We start from the raw sequence: 18,731 nt of genomic DNA, 5'->3' as shown, positions 1-18,731 counted from the left end.
CACAGCTCAGGGAATTTTGTGGAAGAGGAGACAGAAAGATGGTAAAAGTCACAGGTTGGGATGTCATGCCCAGAGACTCTGACTCCCCCGCTGTGCTGCTCCCACAATGCATAACCCACAACCCCATAGGGAATACCAGCAACCCCACCACGAAGGAAGGCCTCTCTGTGGAATGGGAGCAGGGAGGAGGGAAAAGATGGTAGCAACACATGATGTATCAAAATATGTTCTTAGCCAGGCGTGGTGGTGCATGCCTTTAATCCCATCACTCAAGAGGCAGAGGTAGGAGAATCGCCATGAGTTCGAGACCACCCTGAGACTACATAGTAAATTTCAGGTCAGCCTGGGCCAGAGTGAGACCCTACCTCAAAAAACCAATATATAAAAACATATATACATATCTGTTCTTAATCAAAAAATATTCATATTTGGGGCTAGGATGGCTTAAGTTAAGGTGCTTGCCTGCAAAGCCAAAGGACCCAGGTTCAATTCCCCAGGACCCACATTAGCCAAATGCATAAATAAGGGGGCACACATATCTGGAGTTTGTTTGCAGTGGCTGGAAGCTTTGGCACGCCCATTCTCATTCGTGCATGCTTTCTCTCTCTCTCGCTCACCCCCCCTTTCTCTTTGATTCTAATAAATAAATAAAAATATTCACATTTGGGCTGGAGAGATGGCTTAGTGGTTAAGGGACTTGCCTGTGAAGACTAAGGACCCAGATTCAATTTCCCAGTACCCACGTAAGTCAGATGCACATAGTGGTATGTGCATCTAGATGGAGTTCGTTTGCAGTGGCTAAAGGCCTAAAGTGCCCATTCTCTCTTTCTCTTTCTCATAAATTAATTAACATATTTTTAATCAAATTCACAAGTAGAAAGGGTAGACCCAAAGTACTTAAGCCCGCATGTTGAGAGGACACAAGGATGAAAGCCCATGCTGCATTTTGTGTTCTGTGAATGAGGACCACACAGAAGAGCAGAGTACTCACTTCATCAATGAAGATGTGCGTGAATTCCATCAAACTCTTGGCACTTACAATTTTCTGAAGCAGTACTCCAGTGGTCATGTAAATTAACCTGGTGTCTTCTGTTGCTATTTTCTCTAGTCCTACCTAAAATTAAAAATAAAAGAGTATAGGTTTAAGTGATTCCCATCTAACTACCCAAAGAGGATATGTCTATTTTACCTAAGAAAGGGAATTAAAACAAAAAACAGAAACTGTTTCAGAAGGTATAAAACATTGAAATGAAAAGTTTCCTGAGTGAATTTTTTTCTTCTTCTGTTTTGGGTGAGAACTGAGTAGCCTAGTCATACTGTCAAGACCATTTGCATGTTGTCGTGGTTCAAATATAAAATGTCCCCATAGACTCATGTTTGCCAATACTTAATCCCAAATTGGTGGTGCTGTTTGATTAAGTTGTGGAAACTATTTTTAGGAGGTTGAACCATGCTGGGGGAAGTATGTCCCTGGGGGCAGTCCATGAGGTTTCATAACCTGGTCCACTTCCTGTTCTACATCCTCCCTTCTATTTGATGATGTGACAGCAGCTTCCTGCTTCTGCCATGCTTTCCCCACTGTGATGAACTCTGCCCTATGGAAGTAGAAGCTGAATTAATAAACCTTTTTCCTTCTATTAGCTGCTTCTGTTCAGGTGCTTTGTCCCAGCAATGAGAAAGTAACTGATACAGGTGTGTGAAGAGACCTTCTAAACTAAAAAGATGTAATTAAATGGATAACATTATAATAGCATGAGCCCAAGACTTCTCACTTCCCTCACTATTAAACTGGAAAAAAATTAAGTTATTTTTAGTAATTTCACTTTTATTATATTTTTTAAATTATACCACAGTTCTGCTCCTTAATTTCCAGTAGAAAACAGCCACATAGATTACTTGACTATATCAAGTTTAACAGACTAGAAATTTAACAAAAAGGGATGATTTGCTTTCTCTCTTTGAGACTCACCTGATAGCCCACCAAGCCACCCAGTGTCCAGGAACGCTCTTTACTGATCCACCTAGCAATGCTGCTGGCCCCTATTTTCCGTGGCTGAGTAACCACTATGTTGCAGAAGGTGGAGTGCTGAGTATAGTAGTCCAGGACATATTGCGGGAGTTGTGTACTCTTACCACTCCCTGTAGCACCATGTATGATCACCACAGAATTGCTTTCTATCAAAGAAATAATCTGGAATTGTAAAAGAAAATAAACTTTCAAAATTGGCACAATTTTGTCAATAATGCAAAGTGTTATCTATCTCCAGAAGACCTTGAAGGCTTGCTTACTTTTAAGTTAAATTAGTAATTAATTATCTCAGCATCACAAAAAAAGAGCAGGACAACAACAAATGGTTACCACCTTTAAAACCAACTCTACTACCATAACCATGACTATGCAGCCCTGGCCAGCCTGGAGCTTTACAATGATCCTTCTGCCTTGGCCTCGCAAGTGCTAGGATTATAAGATATACCACTACACCTGGCACATAAATAACAATTTAGATTTTTATGGCTCTAGTCTAAATTTTGATTAAAAATTTTATAGTGAAACTACATATAATTCCACTGAAAAAAAGTTATTTTACTCAAGTCACATAAATTCTTCAAATGAATTTCTAAAAATTCTTCTTTTGCATTTATAGAATATATATGGAATATTCTAAAACACAATCCAATTCCTCTCACCAGTTCTCTGCCTTCACTTTAAATTTATTTATACTCTTATCCTTTTGGCAATAGGCAGTCAGCAAATACTAATTAATTTCAGTATTAGTATCTAGAAATTAATAGATAAATTATATCTACTCCATAAAGAACCTTAGGAAAAATAAAAATGAAATTTGGAGGCGCTGGAGAGATGGCTTAATGTTTAAGGTGCTTGCCTGTGAAGCCTAAAGACCCAGGTTTGATTACCTACTACCCATGTAAGTAGATGCACAAGGTGGTGCACATTTCTGGAGTCTGTTTGCAATGGCTAGAGGTGCTGGTGTGCCGGTTCTCTCCCTCTCATCTGTCTCTCTAATCAATAAATTTTTAAAAATTTTAAAATGAAATTTGATACATTTCCTATTGTATCTGTAACTACTTTTTCCACTAGAATTGTTAACAAAGGTTCCAATATATTTACTTTAACCATGTTTAATAACATAACTGATCAGAAACCTAACCATTCAACGGCTAGATCTGGCCTGACATTAGTAACAAAATGGTAAGTCAATGATTGACTAAATCAATAAGCAGGAAAAGGGGAACAATGCCACAAGTAAACCCCAAATGGAACTGTTGGGAAATGTTCTTTATAATAAGACATGACAGTAAGTTTCTTAAATAAGCTCTGCTCAGGCAGGACAGTCATTCACTGACATGTCCTACAAAGTCATGAAAAGCTAGGTAAAAACAGCCAGAAGGTGTGCTACAGCGGAGGCTTAACATGCATAGGCCAGGAGAAAAGTCAGAAGCAGTTATCACACAAAGATATCTTTAGGGAGTCCAGGAGACTCTCCACTGTGTCCTTCCCCAGAACCTTGTATATCACAGATGTGCTTGCTCACTTAGTGTCTTTCACATTGTAAGCCAACAGTGTTGGGCTTCAGATATTTATTCAAACAGGCACACTATATTATGACATACTCATGTAATACTAATCACAGAAGTAAATTTACCTCTTCCTTACATCGGTTTATAGGCAAATCAGGATACTTATAGGTTGGCTCTGGAATGCATGTCACATTTTGTAATTTAGCCAGAGGTTGCCTTGGACCTGGTTTCAGACAAAACAAACAAATACAATGCTATCTCTTAAGTGAAAACAAAGTTAACAAGCCAACAATATGTATGTAATCTAGATATATAATATACAGGTATATACACATGTGCCAAAATAGATTCTCTATAGGTTACACTGCAGCAGTCTTATTAGAACCCCTCCCCCAACTTAAATGGGTCCGCTGTTGATGCAGACAAGTAAAGTGAGAGATCTGTGACCTTCCATCACAGCTACCAACACTGCCGGACTGCAATGCCTCCTAACCAAACCAACCTCCAACATGTGATACCACTTGATTAAATGATACTAACAGGGGATTTCAGTAGAATATACCAAGTTAGTAAGTTTGCATTCCTTGCTACTAAAATAAATCAATAATGACAACAAACAACTACAACTTACAAACTACAGGTATGGTGAAAAGGGGCAATTCCTCTCCATTAAAATATCTTGACAAGCCGGGTATGGTGGCACACACCTATAATCCCAGCACTCAGAGGTAAGAGGATCACTGTGAGTTTGAGGTCATCTTAAGACTACATAGTGAATTCCAGGTCAGCCTAGGCCAGAGTGAGACCCTACCTCAAAAACACAACAGAAAAAAAATCTTGAGAAGGTGGCCCAACCTATTTAGCGTTCTCTAGTAAACTTGTGTACTGCTCTGGCTGCCCTACAAATCCTAAGCAGCCTCCGCATCACCTGACAAAGGGATGGAGCTTCAGAGTTCACAGGATAAGACTTTTACTGAGAAGTACATTTTACTGTCAAAACTAACTTGTAAATCTTCCTGTCCTAAACCACCTTAGTCTGAGAACACCTCTCAATCCCTGGTCCCTGCTCATCTCTTTTGCACCCATCTTCCTGGACCAAATGGCTCCTCCCTCCATCATCCCAACTGAACACATGTGGCCAAGCTTCTTTCATGATTTGTCTAATAATGTCATCAAGTGTGGCTATTTTTCTTTTTATTTCATTTTTTTTCCTTTTGTGGTCCAGGGATTAAACTGTCCCTTTTTATACACACACAGACTGCCTGCCTCATGGTGCTGGGATCCCACCAGACCCTCCTGCATACTAGGTAAGTACTTCATCCGTAAGCCACACCACAGCGCCCTCTTTTGCATGAATCAGAATGTGGTACTTGTTTTCAATTTTAGCCACAGGAGTAAGATCTGTTGTAACTTCTCCTCTGTGGGAAAGAGCATTCTTTCCAAGGCTTTCCTGGCCCTGACTTGACCTTTATAGCTCCTAGGCCTCTGACCACCCTCCCTACTTGTTATCAAGCTCACTAAAATGGGGCTTTCCATTCTCACACTCCACTTCCACCCACTATGCCTCTGACCTTTTGGGGGTTTGATGGGGTGTGGTTTGGATTTGGGTTTGGGACTTGGTCTTGAGTCTAGGTCTGGTTTTCTGAGACAAGGTCTCATGTAGCTCATGCTTTCCCAGTACGGACTAGAAAGGAAGCTGAAACCGCTGCCCTTGAAAGTAAGGACAGACACACAAGGGAAGAAAGAACAAGCAAGCAGCCAGGGAGAGTGGGAGTGAGGTGAGGAAAGAGCTATCCAAAGAGAGAGAGTGAGAAACAATGCTTTTAGGAAGACACAAAAGGAGGTGGATACAGTATTTTACTAAGGGACTTTACGCTGGCTCTGGTTCATGGTGCTGCTAAACGAACCCTGTTACACTGACAACACTGATGTGACTCACACAACTTGATCCCATGCATTCCGAAGGCTGCTACTTAAAAGACAAATCTTGCATGGAAAAAAATAGCAAAAGCCCTCAGCACACTATCTTTCTCCATGTAGCACAAGACATCACCTGACGTTTTTAGGTCACTGGCTATAACAGATTCAGCACAAATCAGGCTTAGCCTCTGCTGACACAGCCCCAGGGTGGACAGAGGACCAAGGAGCTGTGTGGCTGCTGGCTTTGTGTTAACAATAAAACAAAAGGAAAAGCATCAAAAATCATTTAAGGCAAAGCAACAAATTACACATGACAAAGCAAAGCCCAGAAGTGGGTGGAAAATACCATAGCAAATCTTTTCTTCTCATTTTTTTCCAATTCTCTTTATTCTAAATTATTAAAACATTAAAATATTTTTTATGAATTGGGAGAAACCAGAAACCATAAAAATGCCACTGTCTTCACTTAGTCATCCCATCCAATCATCATCATCATCCAACCATTGTAAATTTTAACAAGAACCTCTGGAGGGTTGAAACAGTATACAATGAACTTTAACAGGTGAGCGAGCAGTACATTAGCTCATGTGGAGAACCATACAGCATTTATCTTAAAAACTAGACACTGTCCAAACAAAAAATTAGCTGAATTGCTGCATCCATGGCCTACCCATAAAATTCAATTTTCAAAACAGGTGATTTAAAAGGAGACATAAAGGGAAGACAAAGGAAGGGAGGAGGATACTTAATAGGTTGATATTGTATATATGTAAGTACAATGATTGTAATGGGGAGGTAATATGATGGAGAATGGAATTTCAAAGGGGAAAGTGTGGGGGTGGGGAGGGAGGGAATTACCATGGGATATTTTTTTATAATCATGGAAAATGTTAATAAAAATTTAAAAATTAAAAAAAAACAGGTGATTTATATCATTTTCTCTAAGGGTGGATGGTGTTCTCATGCAACACTGAGCTCAGCTTGAAGCAGGGAGGGCAGTTGCCCTTCTCAGACTCCACAGAGGTTAGAAACAAAGGCTCACAGGAGAATGAAAACATCTAATACAAACATCCCCACACTACGGGAGGCAGTACTGTGAAATTCCTTCACCCCCCAACACCACCATCCCAGCACAACTGAACACTGCCATGTAAAAGCAAAGAACCTTGAAGAGGCTACAACCTGCAGCCAGGTGCCCACAGACAGTGGCACCTCTCTCTATCTTCAGAAAATGATTTGTCTTTAACTACAAAAAAAAAAAAACGAACTCTAGCTGGGTGCAGTGGTACACACCTTCAATCCCAGCACTTGAGATGCTGACATAGGAGGATCACCATGAGTTCCAGCCTAGGCTACAGAGTGAGTTCTAGATCAGCCTGGACTACAGTGAAACTCTAAAAACTCTACCCCAAAAAACAAAAATAAAAGAAATTAATTCTATAATATTCTAGACTGTATTAATGGCATGCAAGTTTCTAATGATTGGTTCAAAGTTTACACAGAATAATTACTAGCCTAGAAAACACCTATATCTTAATGATTTCCCTTTTTCCGTGTCTGAGTATGTTTTTAAAATCATTTAAAAATATCTTTATTTATTTTATTTATGAGATAGAATTGGCATGCCAGGGCATCTGGCCAGTGCAATCAAACTCCAGACACATGTGCCATCTTAAGTGCATGCACGACCTTGTGCACATGTGTCAACTTGTGCAACTGGCTTAAGTGGGTTCTGGGGAACCAAACCTGGGTCCTTAGGCTTTGCAGGCAAGTGCCTTAACCTCTAAGCCATTTCTCCAGCCCATGTTTTTACTTTCTAACTAGAAACCAACATGCCTGAAGTTCCAGTCATTTTGGTGGGGAGCTAAACAGAGTTTTGTGCCACACCTTACCATTTTAGTTAAGGATTTACAGTTCTTTAAAGGTGACATAGCTTTCTATTCATAAAATAACAGTGTTTCAAATTTCTGTGCTTATTGAATCTCACAGGCTCGTAAGCTAAATGTGATTATAAATTTTCAAGGTATGGAAACAAAGAAACAAAGCAGCTTAGCATCTGTTGATTCAGACCATCACTGTGACTGAATACCTGAGATAATCAAAGGAAATAAAGATCTATATTAACTCATAAAAAAAAAGAAATTAATTCTAGCTGGACATAGTGGCACATGCTTTTAATCCCAGCACATGAGAGGCTGAGGCAGGACGATCATTGTTAGAGGTCAGCCTGAGACTACATACTAAATTCCAGGTCAGCCTGGGCTACAGGAAGACCCTACCTTGCAAAACAAAACAAAAAATGAATTCTAATGTAACCTACAGAACTTATGTAACACATGTCCTTGAATTTCTATTCAGAAACATTTTTTAAATACCTACAAGTGAAACAAAACTAGTACCACATCAAAATCAATACTATTTTAAATCAAAGTACTTTATTATTTTATAACCAGATACAATACAATGCTCATGTTGAAACCTGTGGTCTGGGAATGGAAGCAGAGGTATCAGTGAGAGCTCATGGTTTTACTACAAAGAGATTCTGAACAACAAATACTTGTCTGTATGTGCGCATAGGCACATCCACACATGCACACAGGGTCTCACCTGGGCAAGAGCAGTTCTTCTTAGCTGCTTTCCTCAGGTCCCTCTGATCCATTCTCAAAAATACCACTGAAGTGCAATTTTCCAAACCCAAACCTCTTCCCTTCACTCACCCTACAAGCCATACATATAAGGCTGACCATTCCAGTAGGTGAAACAGCTGGGCGAACTCTCTGCCCCACAGATCTCCCTCCTTCATGGCACTGAGAACAACCTGCACCTCCTTTTCATTCACACCTCCAGTGAACTGTGGTTTAGGCTTTAAGACCCACCAGGGGCTTACAGGCACAGCATCAGACTTTTTAATCACTTTTTTCCTAGGAACTCTGACCTAAGACAAATCTTGCTACATCTACTTTCAAGTGGATAGGCCCCCTTGTCTGATTTACTTACACTTCATCCTCACTCCAATCATAACAAACAAGCCAGGACCTTCATCTCATCTTCCCTTTATCCACTTTACCTGCCAAGTCAGAGGCTAACATAGAGGATGCCTCTTGTACATCTATTCCCCATTGTAATCCCTCTCTTGCATGGGCAAGTTCTCTCTGAAAAGATACTTAGGCCTCAGTTTCATGTCTTGTCACCCACAGCAGGAGCTGTGCAAGTGTCACCAGTTAGGAGGCATGACATCCCAGAGTACTAAAGGAAGAAGGCCACACAAAGATTTCCCCTGGAGACACTTCACCCTGACTTTCCTTCTGAGTAGACAGCTCAGCCTCAGTTTTGTTTTGTTTTGTTTTGTTTTGTTTTGTTTTGTTTCTTTTGGTTTTTTAAAGTGGGGTTTCACTCTATTCCATAGTGGAATTCACTATGTAGTCTCAAGGTGGCCTCAAACTCACAGCAATCCTCCTACCTCTGCCTCCTGAGTGCCGGGACTAAAGGCATGCGCCGCCATACCCTTCCTCATTTTTGTCTTCTCAACCACAGCAGGAGTCATGAAATTGCCACAACAGCAAGAAGGCACACCATCATCTTCACCTCCGCCTACTGTTGCTTGCCAGTCCCTTTTTAGACATCAAATATCAATTGAGTTTTCAAAAGGAGATATACAGAAACAAGTGTTCACCCCAAATGGGAAGGACAGCTGCACATCAAAGAAGATGCCTTGTGAAGATCTAACGAAGGCAAAAACCCACAAGCCTTTCCCCTCCCTCCATGAGGAAATTTTAATAGGCCTGATCTTGTGATCTCTTGTGCTCTGACTAAAGACAGGGATGGGTCATGTCCAATCCAGAAGAAAGAGCTATAAACAAGCACATTTTTATTGAAAACTTTAATATATGAACATATTGTAAACTGGTCATGTTCCCATGGGGTTATATTCTTTTGTTCCGTCTCTCACACCACCATTTCACTAAAGGCCCTCTTTGGTAGTTATTGGTAGTCACTGTGGCATCATGAATGCACCAGTCATTTTTTGGGGGGTAAGCCTTAGGGTACACCTACCTACTTTGTAGCTCTTACATTCTTTCTGCCCACTCTTCCTCTATATTCCCTGAGCCTTGGAGGGTATAAGTCTCCTTCAGTGTTGAGATCTCAGAAATCTCTGATTTTCTGATTTAATGAGTTTTAAGCTTCCTCAGTTTCTATCACCATCTCCCTAGAGGAGGTTCTTAGGCTCGCAGTGAAAGCAGCACTCATATTTAATCCACCACCTTCTCTGTGAGAATACAGGGTCCTGGCAGACGTGGTGGAGATATAAACACAGACATTTAGAAGATTTTTTAAAACCTATTTTATTTATTTGAGAGAGAGAAAGAGGCAGAAGAAGGAGAGAGAAGCCGGGGTAGTGGCACATGCCTTTAATCCCAGCACTTGGGAGGCAGAGGTAGGAGGATCACCGTAGCTCGAGGCCACCCCAAGATTACACAGTTAATTACAGGTCAGCCTGAGCTAGAGTGAGACCCTACCTCGGAAAAAAAAAAAAAGAGAGAGAGAGAGAGAGAGAGAGAGAGAATGGGCATGACAGGGCCTCTAGCCACTGCTACAAACTCTAGACACTGGCACTACCTTGTGTATCTGGCTTTACATATGTACTAGGGAGCTGAACCCAGGTTCTTTGGCTTTCCTGGCAAGCGACTTAACCACCAAGACATCTCTCCAACCTCTCAGGAGACTTTCTGACAGGCACAACCTCTCCTTTTAGCCAAAGAATAGAGGAAACTTCCCTCTAGGGTCCGTGGTCTTCTAAGCCATAAGCTTCTAACTTGGTTCTCAGTAACAGGTATGAATTCACTCACACTAAGTGGGCCTCATGGCCAATCACAGAGTAGTTGATTACCCCATAACCTGTCACTATATACCAGTGGGTATATCTTGCCTAGGTAGGTGTTTTTGTAGCTTGAAGGATTCACTGCTTGTTTACACTATTAGTAACTTTTATCCCCCAATGGCTCACACAGCACTTCCAGCACTGAGAGAGAGAGTGGGCAGGGAGCTAGTTGACTTCCACCTCAATTCCAAAATGATCTCTCAATGTCTTGTGGCCACAGGCTGTGGTGTCTTCAGCAATAGGGCCTTACTATTTAGTACTAGTGAGGCAACCAATTGCTTTGGCAATGGCCTACATTGTGAGGTATAGCCCAATTCTGGCACTGGGGTTTACCAGCAGCAGCCTGTGGTTTTAAGGGTGAAGCTTTCTGTATTCCTGCAGGGTGCTTCTACCCAAACTTCTCCTCTCATTCTCTCTTTATGAGAGTTATGTCTTTTAATTAACTAACAAAGAGGTAGGTTTCTATAGCACACTGATTCATGCCATCATTAGCTTCATGTATCTCCCTCCACTCCTTCCTCCCTTATCCCCTAAGCCCCTCCAGCCCCCTATGATGTTCCTCCACTTGCCTGTCTACTATTCCCTCCCTCTGACCTCTTTCTTACTTCTTCTCTCACTAAGCTTTATTATAGCTTATTAACCAGTACTACTAATATGTACTGCAACTTAAAAACAAATCAGTCTATTCCATATTAGGATCCATTTATGAGAAAGAACAGGTGGTTTGTCTCTCTGAGCCTGGGTAACATTGTTTAGTATAATTTTTCCCAGGTTAATCCATTTTCATGCAGATTTTACCATTTCACTTTTTCTTACCACTGAGCAGAATTAAATGTACCACATCTTCATTGTCCATTCACCAACTGAGGAGCTTTTGCACTATTTCCTAGCTATTGTGAATAAAGCAGCAACAAACATGAAAGAGCAAGTTTCTCTATAGTGAAGTGTATATGCCCAGGAGTGGTGGTATAGCTGGATCAAATGGTAGACCTATATATATTTTTTGAAGAGCCTCCATGCCAATTCCACAGTGGTTATACAAGTTTGCAACAATGGATGAGGGTTTCTCTTTCCCCACACCCTGGCCTGCATTTGTTATCCTTCACATTTTTGATGATAGCCATTTGACCAGAGTGACATGGGATCTCAAAGCAGTATTAATTTGCATTCCCCTAGTGGCTAAAGATGTTGAACATCTTTTTTAAAAAAATTATTCGAGAGCTGGGCATGGTGGTGCATGCCTTTAATCCCAGCACTTAGGAGGCAGAGGTAGGAGGATCACCATGAGTTCAAGTCCACCCTGAGAATACAGAGTGAATTCCAGGTCAGCCTGGGCTAGAATGAGCCCCTACCTTGAAAAACCAAAAAAAAAAAAAAAAAAAAAAAACCACTGGGGGGAGGGAAGGAATTACCATGGGATACTGTTTACAATTATGGAAAATATTAATTTAAAAAATCACACAAAAAACAAATAAATAAATAAAATTTAAAAAGATGTTCTCACATCTTATCTCTTACCTAGTTCCCTAGAACTGTTTTTCCACAGACAACCTGAAACCCTCCTCGGAGGAAGGTCTCTCCTAAGGTTTAAATCTAATCCTAACATTGTGGTTGGTCAAGCTAAGAACTTGGTTAGACTCTTCCTGAGGCAGCCCCTCACCCTAACCAATCAACTGTCCCTCTGGCTCACCTGAGCTGGAAGGTAGGGCCTACCACCATAAGGTTATAAACATGTTTGTTGGGGGAAGACAAGGCCTCTGTGCCTGACTTTCAGCTGCTGGTGAGTTCCTCCTTGGCTCGGCTGGGCAGAGTGGAGAAGACAGCATCCATAGCCCACATGGGTTCTTTACCCCTTTTCCAGCTCCACACTTTGCAGGATCTCTTTGAACTTTGTCTTTTTCTCCCCACGGTTCCCCCATGCCCTCCATGTGGGCTGTCAAGCCATGGGGTGTCTTTCCTTGGTTCTGTATATCCCTCAATAAATACAATGATTTAATAATTATCCTTCTCAGTCTAATTTCATTCAACTTTTTATTTTTTGGTTTTTCAAGGTAGGTCTAGCTCAGGCTGACCTGAAATTCACTATGGAGTCTTAGGGTGGCCTCGATATCTCAGCAATCCTCCTACCTCTGCCTCCCAAGTGCTGGGACTAAAGGTGTGTGCCACCACAAATGGCTTTTACTCAATTATTAGATTAAAATTAGAAACAAGGGCTGGAAAGATGGCTTAGCAGTTAAGGGGCTTGCCTGTAAAGCCTAAGGACCCATGTTTGACTCTCCAGCTCCCACATAAGCCAGACACACAAGGTGACACAAGCACACAAGGTCATCCATGCACACAAGGTGGTGCATGTATCTGGAGTTCAATTACAGTGGCTAGAGGCCTTGGCATGCCAATTCATTCCCTCCCCTCCATAAAAAAGGCAAAGAAATTAGAATATCCAAAGTATCTTCAGGTCTCCATGCAAAGCACAGCCCATCTTCCAGTGGCTTCACTGGTCTCTTTGATTAGGGCCATCACACCCTGCCTCATACTGTGTCTCAGCAGCGGCTCCTGGAACCATGTGTGCTTCATAACCCACTCATGCATTTTTCATGCTTCAGAAGCCAATACCAGGTGAACAGGACACAGCCATATTCTTAATTCAGGGATAAAATAAATCATGACCTTGAAGAGCATGTTCCTTCCTTTCTAAAGAGTTTGCATTTCTACCATTCAGTCTTTCTGGGAGGAAATCACCTCAGGCATCCCTCTTTCCAAATTCTAATGCATTTGAAAACAGCAGATTCATAAGTGACGGAAGAGTGCTCAGCACTGAAATATCTCTATCACATCTTCCAAGGCTCAGGGTCCATTACAGACGAGGTGGCAGAAAGAATATAAGAGCCAAAGGAAAGGAAGGACTCCTTAAAACATGCTCCTCCAGACACAAAATGGCCTGAATATCCATGACGTCACAGCATCTGATACTACCTACGCAAGATCATCATAATAGGAGGAAAAGATCATGACATCAAAATAAAAGAGAGACTGATTGAGAGAGGGAGGGACATAATAGAGAATGGAGTTTCAAAGTGCAAAGTGGAGGGAGGGAGGGAATTACCATGGATTATTTTCTACAGTTACGTAAGTTGTCAATAAAAAAAAAAATTAAACTAAAAAAAATAAAATAGCAGCTTCAGTAACCTAAAATCAGTCTCTATGCCAGTAAATTTTAAACATGTTTGAATTTCTCCAATGTTAAAACTTGTATCTCACAGTTCCTTATCTTAGACAAACACATCAGTCCATTACAAATTTACCATTGATCAAACTGTCTAGGCATGGGAAGGAGAAATCAACCAGCCCTTACTCTAGTAGCCCAGTTTTAACAAAGTTCTCTGCAGTCATTCCTTCCCATTAAAAAGTTCATAAGCAGAGCTGGAGGAATGTCTCAGTGGTTAAGGTATTTGCCTGCAAGGCCAAAGGACCCAGGATCGATTCTCCAGGACCCACGTTAGCCAGATGCACAAATGGGCGCAGGCGTCTGGAGCTCGTTTCCAATGGCTGGAGGCCCTGAAGCACCCATTCTCTCCCTCTCTCTCCCTCTTTCTCTGTCAAATAAATAAATATTTTAAAAATATTTTTAAAAAGTTCATAAGCAAAGCCTCCAAATACAATTTTCTCTGCACTTAGCATTTTCAAACTCTTAACAGAATATCCATAAAACATGGCTTACTGCTCTGGAAGGTACTTTCAGGTGCTAGTATCAAGTCCATGCCCATTCCTCTACAACAAAAGTTCCAAAAGATCAAAATCCACATGGTCAGATTCATCGTGCAGCAACAATCTACTCTCTGGTACCTATTTCTGTTGCAGTCAGCTTTACATTGTTGGGACGAATCTCCAGACCAGACAAAAGAAGATGGACACCTTTACCAAATCCATACAGAGGGAAAGACCACCACAAGCAAGCACAATCTGGGAATCCCAATCTGAGCTCAAGCACACTGAATACCTTAGGCTGAAATGCCCCCGCTAACACCTTAGGGCTGGACTCCAGGTTCTACCCAGTGACACTTCCTTTAGCATGACTGCTGGAGAACTAAGTTCCAAGCTTTAATAAATTCCTGAATCTACTGGGAGACATCCATTCAAACTACCACAACTGGTATCCCTATTATTTTTTTTCACCTTGTCTTATTACTCAAGCTAAGCCTTCAAATACTATGTTAAGTAGTAGTGGGGAGAGTAGACCCCTGTCTTATTCCAGACTTTACCGAAAATGTTTCAAGATTCTTCCCATTTAATATGATATGGGCTTTTAGGTCTCTTGTATGTAGCCTTTTTATTATACAACAAGCATCTTAAAAGCCCTGAAGGGATAATGAGACAATGAGGCTATACCCCTAAGTCAAAAACAGAGAAAGGCAAGAACTCAAGGCTGTTTCTACCTCAAATGATATCTGAACAATAAACAGAAACTAACTGTAATTCAGCATAGTGACTGAAAAAAATGAACAATGTAAAACTAAATGAAAGAAAAGGGTACAGATAAAAGCTGCAAATTTTCCAGAACTGACAAAAGATGTCAACCTCTGTTATCAAAAAGCCCACAGTAAATCATAATAATAAGAAGGATTAATACAGTACTTTGTGTATATACCATATTTCACAATTATTAAAAATGCTAGGGGGCTAGAGAGATGGCTTAGCGGTTAAGTGCTTGCCTGTGAAGCCTAAGGACCTCAGTTCAAGGCTCCATTCCCCAGGACCCACGTTAGCCAGATGCACAAGGGGGCGCATGCATCTGGAATTTGTCTGCAGTGGCTGGAAGCCCTGGCGCACACATTCTCTCTCTCTGTCTCTCTCTTTCTCCTCTCTAATAAGGAAACAAAAAAGAGGCTGGAGAGATAGCTTAGAAGTTAAGCACTTGCATGTGATGCCTAAGGACCGCAGTTCAAGGCTCCATTCCCCGGGACCCACATTAGCCAGATGCACAAGGGGGCAGAGGTGCATGCATCTGGAGTTCGTTTGCAATGGCTGGAGGCTCTGGCACGCCCATTCATTTCTCCCCCTCCCCCGCTCTCTCTCTCTCTATGCCTCTTTCTCTCTCTGTCTGTCACTCTTAAATAAATAAATAAGTATTTAAAAATTTTTAAAAGCTAGGGCTGCCTGGTATGGTGGCGCATGCCTTTAATTCCAACACTCAAGAGGCAGAGGTAGAAGGCTTGCAGAGTTCAAGGCCACCCTGAGACTACATAGTGCATTTCAGGTCAGCTAGAGCAAGACCCTATCTCGAAGAAGAAAAAAAAAAGCTAGGGCTGGAGAGATGGCTTATGGAGGTTAAGGCATGGTTACAACACTTGCATGCAAAGGCTAATGACTGGAGTTTGATTCCACAGTACCAATATAAAACAAGATACACAAAGTTGCACATGCATCTGTAGTTCATTTGCAGTAGCTGAAGCCTGGCATGCTCATTCTCTCTGTCCTCTTCTATCTCCCTTTGCTTGCAAATAAACAAATAAAAGTATTTAAATAAAAAACAGCTCAAATGGAAACAAAGCCAGGTACGGTGGCATATGCATTTAATCCCAGCACTTGAAAGGCAGAGGTAAGAGGATTGCTGAGTTCAAGTCCAGCCTGGACCTACAGAGTGAGTGCCAGGTCAGCCTGGACAAGAGTGAGACTCTACCTTGAAAAATACATACATACATACATACATACACACACACACACACATCATTTATATACACATACATATATACATATACACACCTTAGATATACAGTCCAGTTTATCAGAGCCTAGTACATAGAATAAGTGAGCAGGAAATAGAGCTTCTTGGCTAGACAGGCAGATGGTATGTGATGGATAAACTTACATGGCAAAAGCTCCAGCTTCTTTCTCATAAACAAGGCCACCAATAAGATAACTAAAGGAACTCCACATTCTCACCAGTTGCACCATATGGAGGGGAATTTAAGAAGGACCTTTTGCTAGGTGTGGTGGTATACACCTTTAATCCTAGCCCCTGGGGAACAGAGGTAGGAGGATTGCTCTGAGTTGGAGGCCAGCCTGAAAACTACTACATAGTGAATTCCAGGTCAGCCTGGATTAGAACAAAATCTTACCTCAAAACATAAATAAATAAATAAGGGCTGAAGAGATGGCTTAGCGGTTATGGTACTTCCTGTAAAACCAAAGGGCCTTGATTCAATTCCCCAGGACCCACGTAAGCCAGATTCACAAGGTAGCACATGCATCTGGAGTTCATTTGCAATGGCTGGAAGCCCTGGCATGCCCATCTCTCTGTTTCTCTCTCTCTCTCTTTCTCTCTCTCTCTCTCTGTCTGTCTTCCTCTTTCCTTCTCTCAAATAAATAAAAATAAAAATATTTTTAAAATAAATAAATAAATACCTTTTACTTTATAACTTTCTACTGTTTAGAATTTTGTTTTGATGTTTACTACTAAAAATGCCTGTAGGGGGCTGGAGAAATGGCTTAGCAGTTAAGGTACTTATCTGCAAAGCCAAAGGACCCAGGTTCAATTCCCCAGTACCTATGTAAAGCCAGATGCACAAGGTAGCTCATGTATCTGGAGTTCATTTGCAGTAGCTGGAGGCCCTGGCATGCCCATTCTCTCACTTTCACTCTTGCTCTCTCTCTCTCAAATAAATGAATACTTTAAAAAAAAAATGCCTGTAGGAAGCTTCTGATGAAAGGTTTCTCAGTTGTCTTTTTTTTGATATTTTAATTTTTTTGTGGTTTTCAAGGTAGGGTCTCACTCTAGTCCAGGCTAACCTGGAATTCACTATGTAGTCTCAGGCTGGCCTTGAACTCATAGCGATCCTCCTACCTCTACCTCCTGAGTACTGGGATTAAAGGCGTATTCCACCGCACCTGTCTCAGTTGTCTTAATAGTAAGGTAAGGGTCCATTATCAATTTCATAAAGGTCAGACTATTTAGGAATTATGTTTAAGAAAGAAAAATGAACATCTTATAACATACCCATACCAAAAAATCCTAAATTATAAGAAGTATGGATTTTCTTACTTTGATCAAAATGAATTTCTTAAACTTTTGAGAAGACATGTGTTAATAATGTATGACTCACTCATGCATCATATGTAAGATACATAAAGGTGTATTTACCTGGCCCGCTGGGTGATTGATCACTGTCATACATATCAAGTTCTTCTGCTTCAAGTTGTCTGTATTTGTTAATATACTCCATTTCTGAGCTCCTCTGTCTGAGTGACCTGAAAAGAATAGTTAAAAGTTGGCATACTAGTTCCAAAGAAATCAAACTTCTATGCACCAGGAGTTCCTGAGTCCATACTGTACATGAAGTCATGGGGAAAATGTTCAATTAGCAAAGTAAAATATGCTAAATTCAGTCCCAAACAGAGGCGGGAACACTGGCAACAGAGCCATAACACCAGGCAGCAGGGCATGAAAGACAAAGAACTCCCTGGTTTCAGGTAAGATGAAGCTAGAGACAGAGCACATGCCTTCTGTCTAAAACACAAACAGCACCAAGCAGACTGGCAGAAAAGCCAGGCTACAGAACCTGCTAAGCCAGACTCTGACATGTCTCTCTTCTATCTCCTACCAGAACTCACTGACTGCCTCAAGTCAGAAAGGAAGTAAGGGCTAGAGAGATGGCTTAGCAGTTAAGCACTTGCCTGAGACACCTAAGGACCCCAGTTCGAGGCTCGATTCCCCAGGACCCACGTTAGCCAGATGCACAAGTGGGCGCACGCATCTGGAGTTCATTTGCAGTAGCTGGAGGCCCTGGCGCGCCCATTCTCTGTCTCTTTCTCTCTGTGTCTGTTGCTCTCAAATAAATAAAAATAAACAAAAAAATTTAAAAAAAAGAAAGTAAGTAAGCCTTCAAAAGCTCCAAATCAGAGCATTACTCATTTCCTTTCTCTGTTCTCCATTCTCTCACACCTTGACCCACAAGCAATGCTGTGGCAGTGGCACTTAGGGAACTGACCCCTGGGGCCCTCTATGAGGTGCCGACTCCTCCTGAGCTGCTTAGGCATGGTAGGACCTTCAGAACTGAGCTGCGGCAGAATGACCACCAGGGGCAACAAGCAGGGCAGATACAGGACACAGCAAAAGCTGCCAGCACTGCAACTACTGTCCTTGTTCTTCACAGGACAACCCCCAGAGAGAGTCACGATCTAATATTCACAACACCTAGGATACACATCAAAATTGTTTGGCACATAAAGACCCAGGAAACTCTGAGTAGAGCAATGACCTCTCACTGTGTACTGGTTATCAAATTTGGGGACCAACCAAATCTGACCACTATCCTCACACCAATCTCATATCTACTTAGACCCAACCACTCAAGTTCTTCCTTTTATAACTGAATAAAGCTAATATTCTTATGTA

At 41.4% G+C, this 18,731-nt stretch overlaps 1 protein-coding gene across 1 annotated transcript in view; it reads right to left on the bottom strand.

Moving 5' to 3' along the window:
- The window catches only part of Tdrd9 (tudor domain containing 9), a 103,646-nt gene that overhangs the window by 69,926 nt on the left and 14,989 nt on the right, over positions 1-18,731 (bottom strand). Inside the window, exons 2-5 of the mRNA XM_004665639.2 lie at positions 17,478-17,584; positions 3,666-3,763; positions 1,970-2,191; positions 992-1,114 (exon numbers count right to left, since the gene is read on the bottom strand). Of these exons, the coding sequence (XP_004665696.1) occupies positions 992-1,114; positions 1,970-2,191; positions 3,666-3,763; positions 17,478-17,584 (550 nt within the window). The remainder of the gene's footprint in view (positions 1-991; positions 1,115-1,969; positions 2,192-3,665; positions 3,764-17,477; positions 17,585-18,731) is intronic.

The sequence above is a fragment of the Jaculus jaculus genome, chromosome 7 (genome assembly GCF_020740685.1).
Source record: "Jaculus jaculus isolate mJacJac1 chromosome 7, mJacJac1.mat.Y.cur, whole genome shotgun sequence".
Classification (NCBI taxonomy): Eukaryota; Metazoa; Chordata; class Mammalia; order Rodentia; family Dipodidae; genus Jaculus; species Jaculus jaculus.
This window is presented reverse-complemented; position numbering and strand designations above follow the sequence as displayed.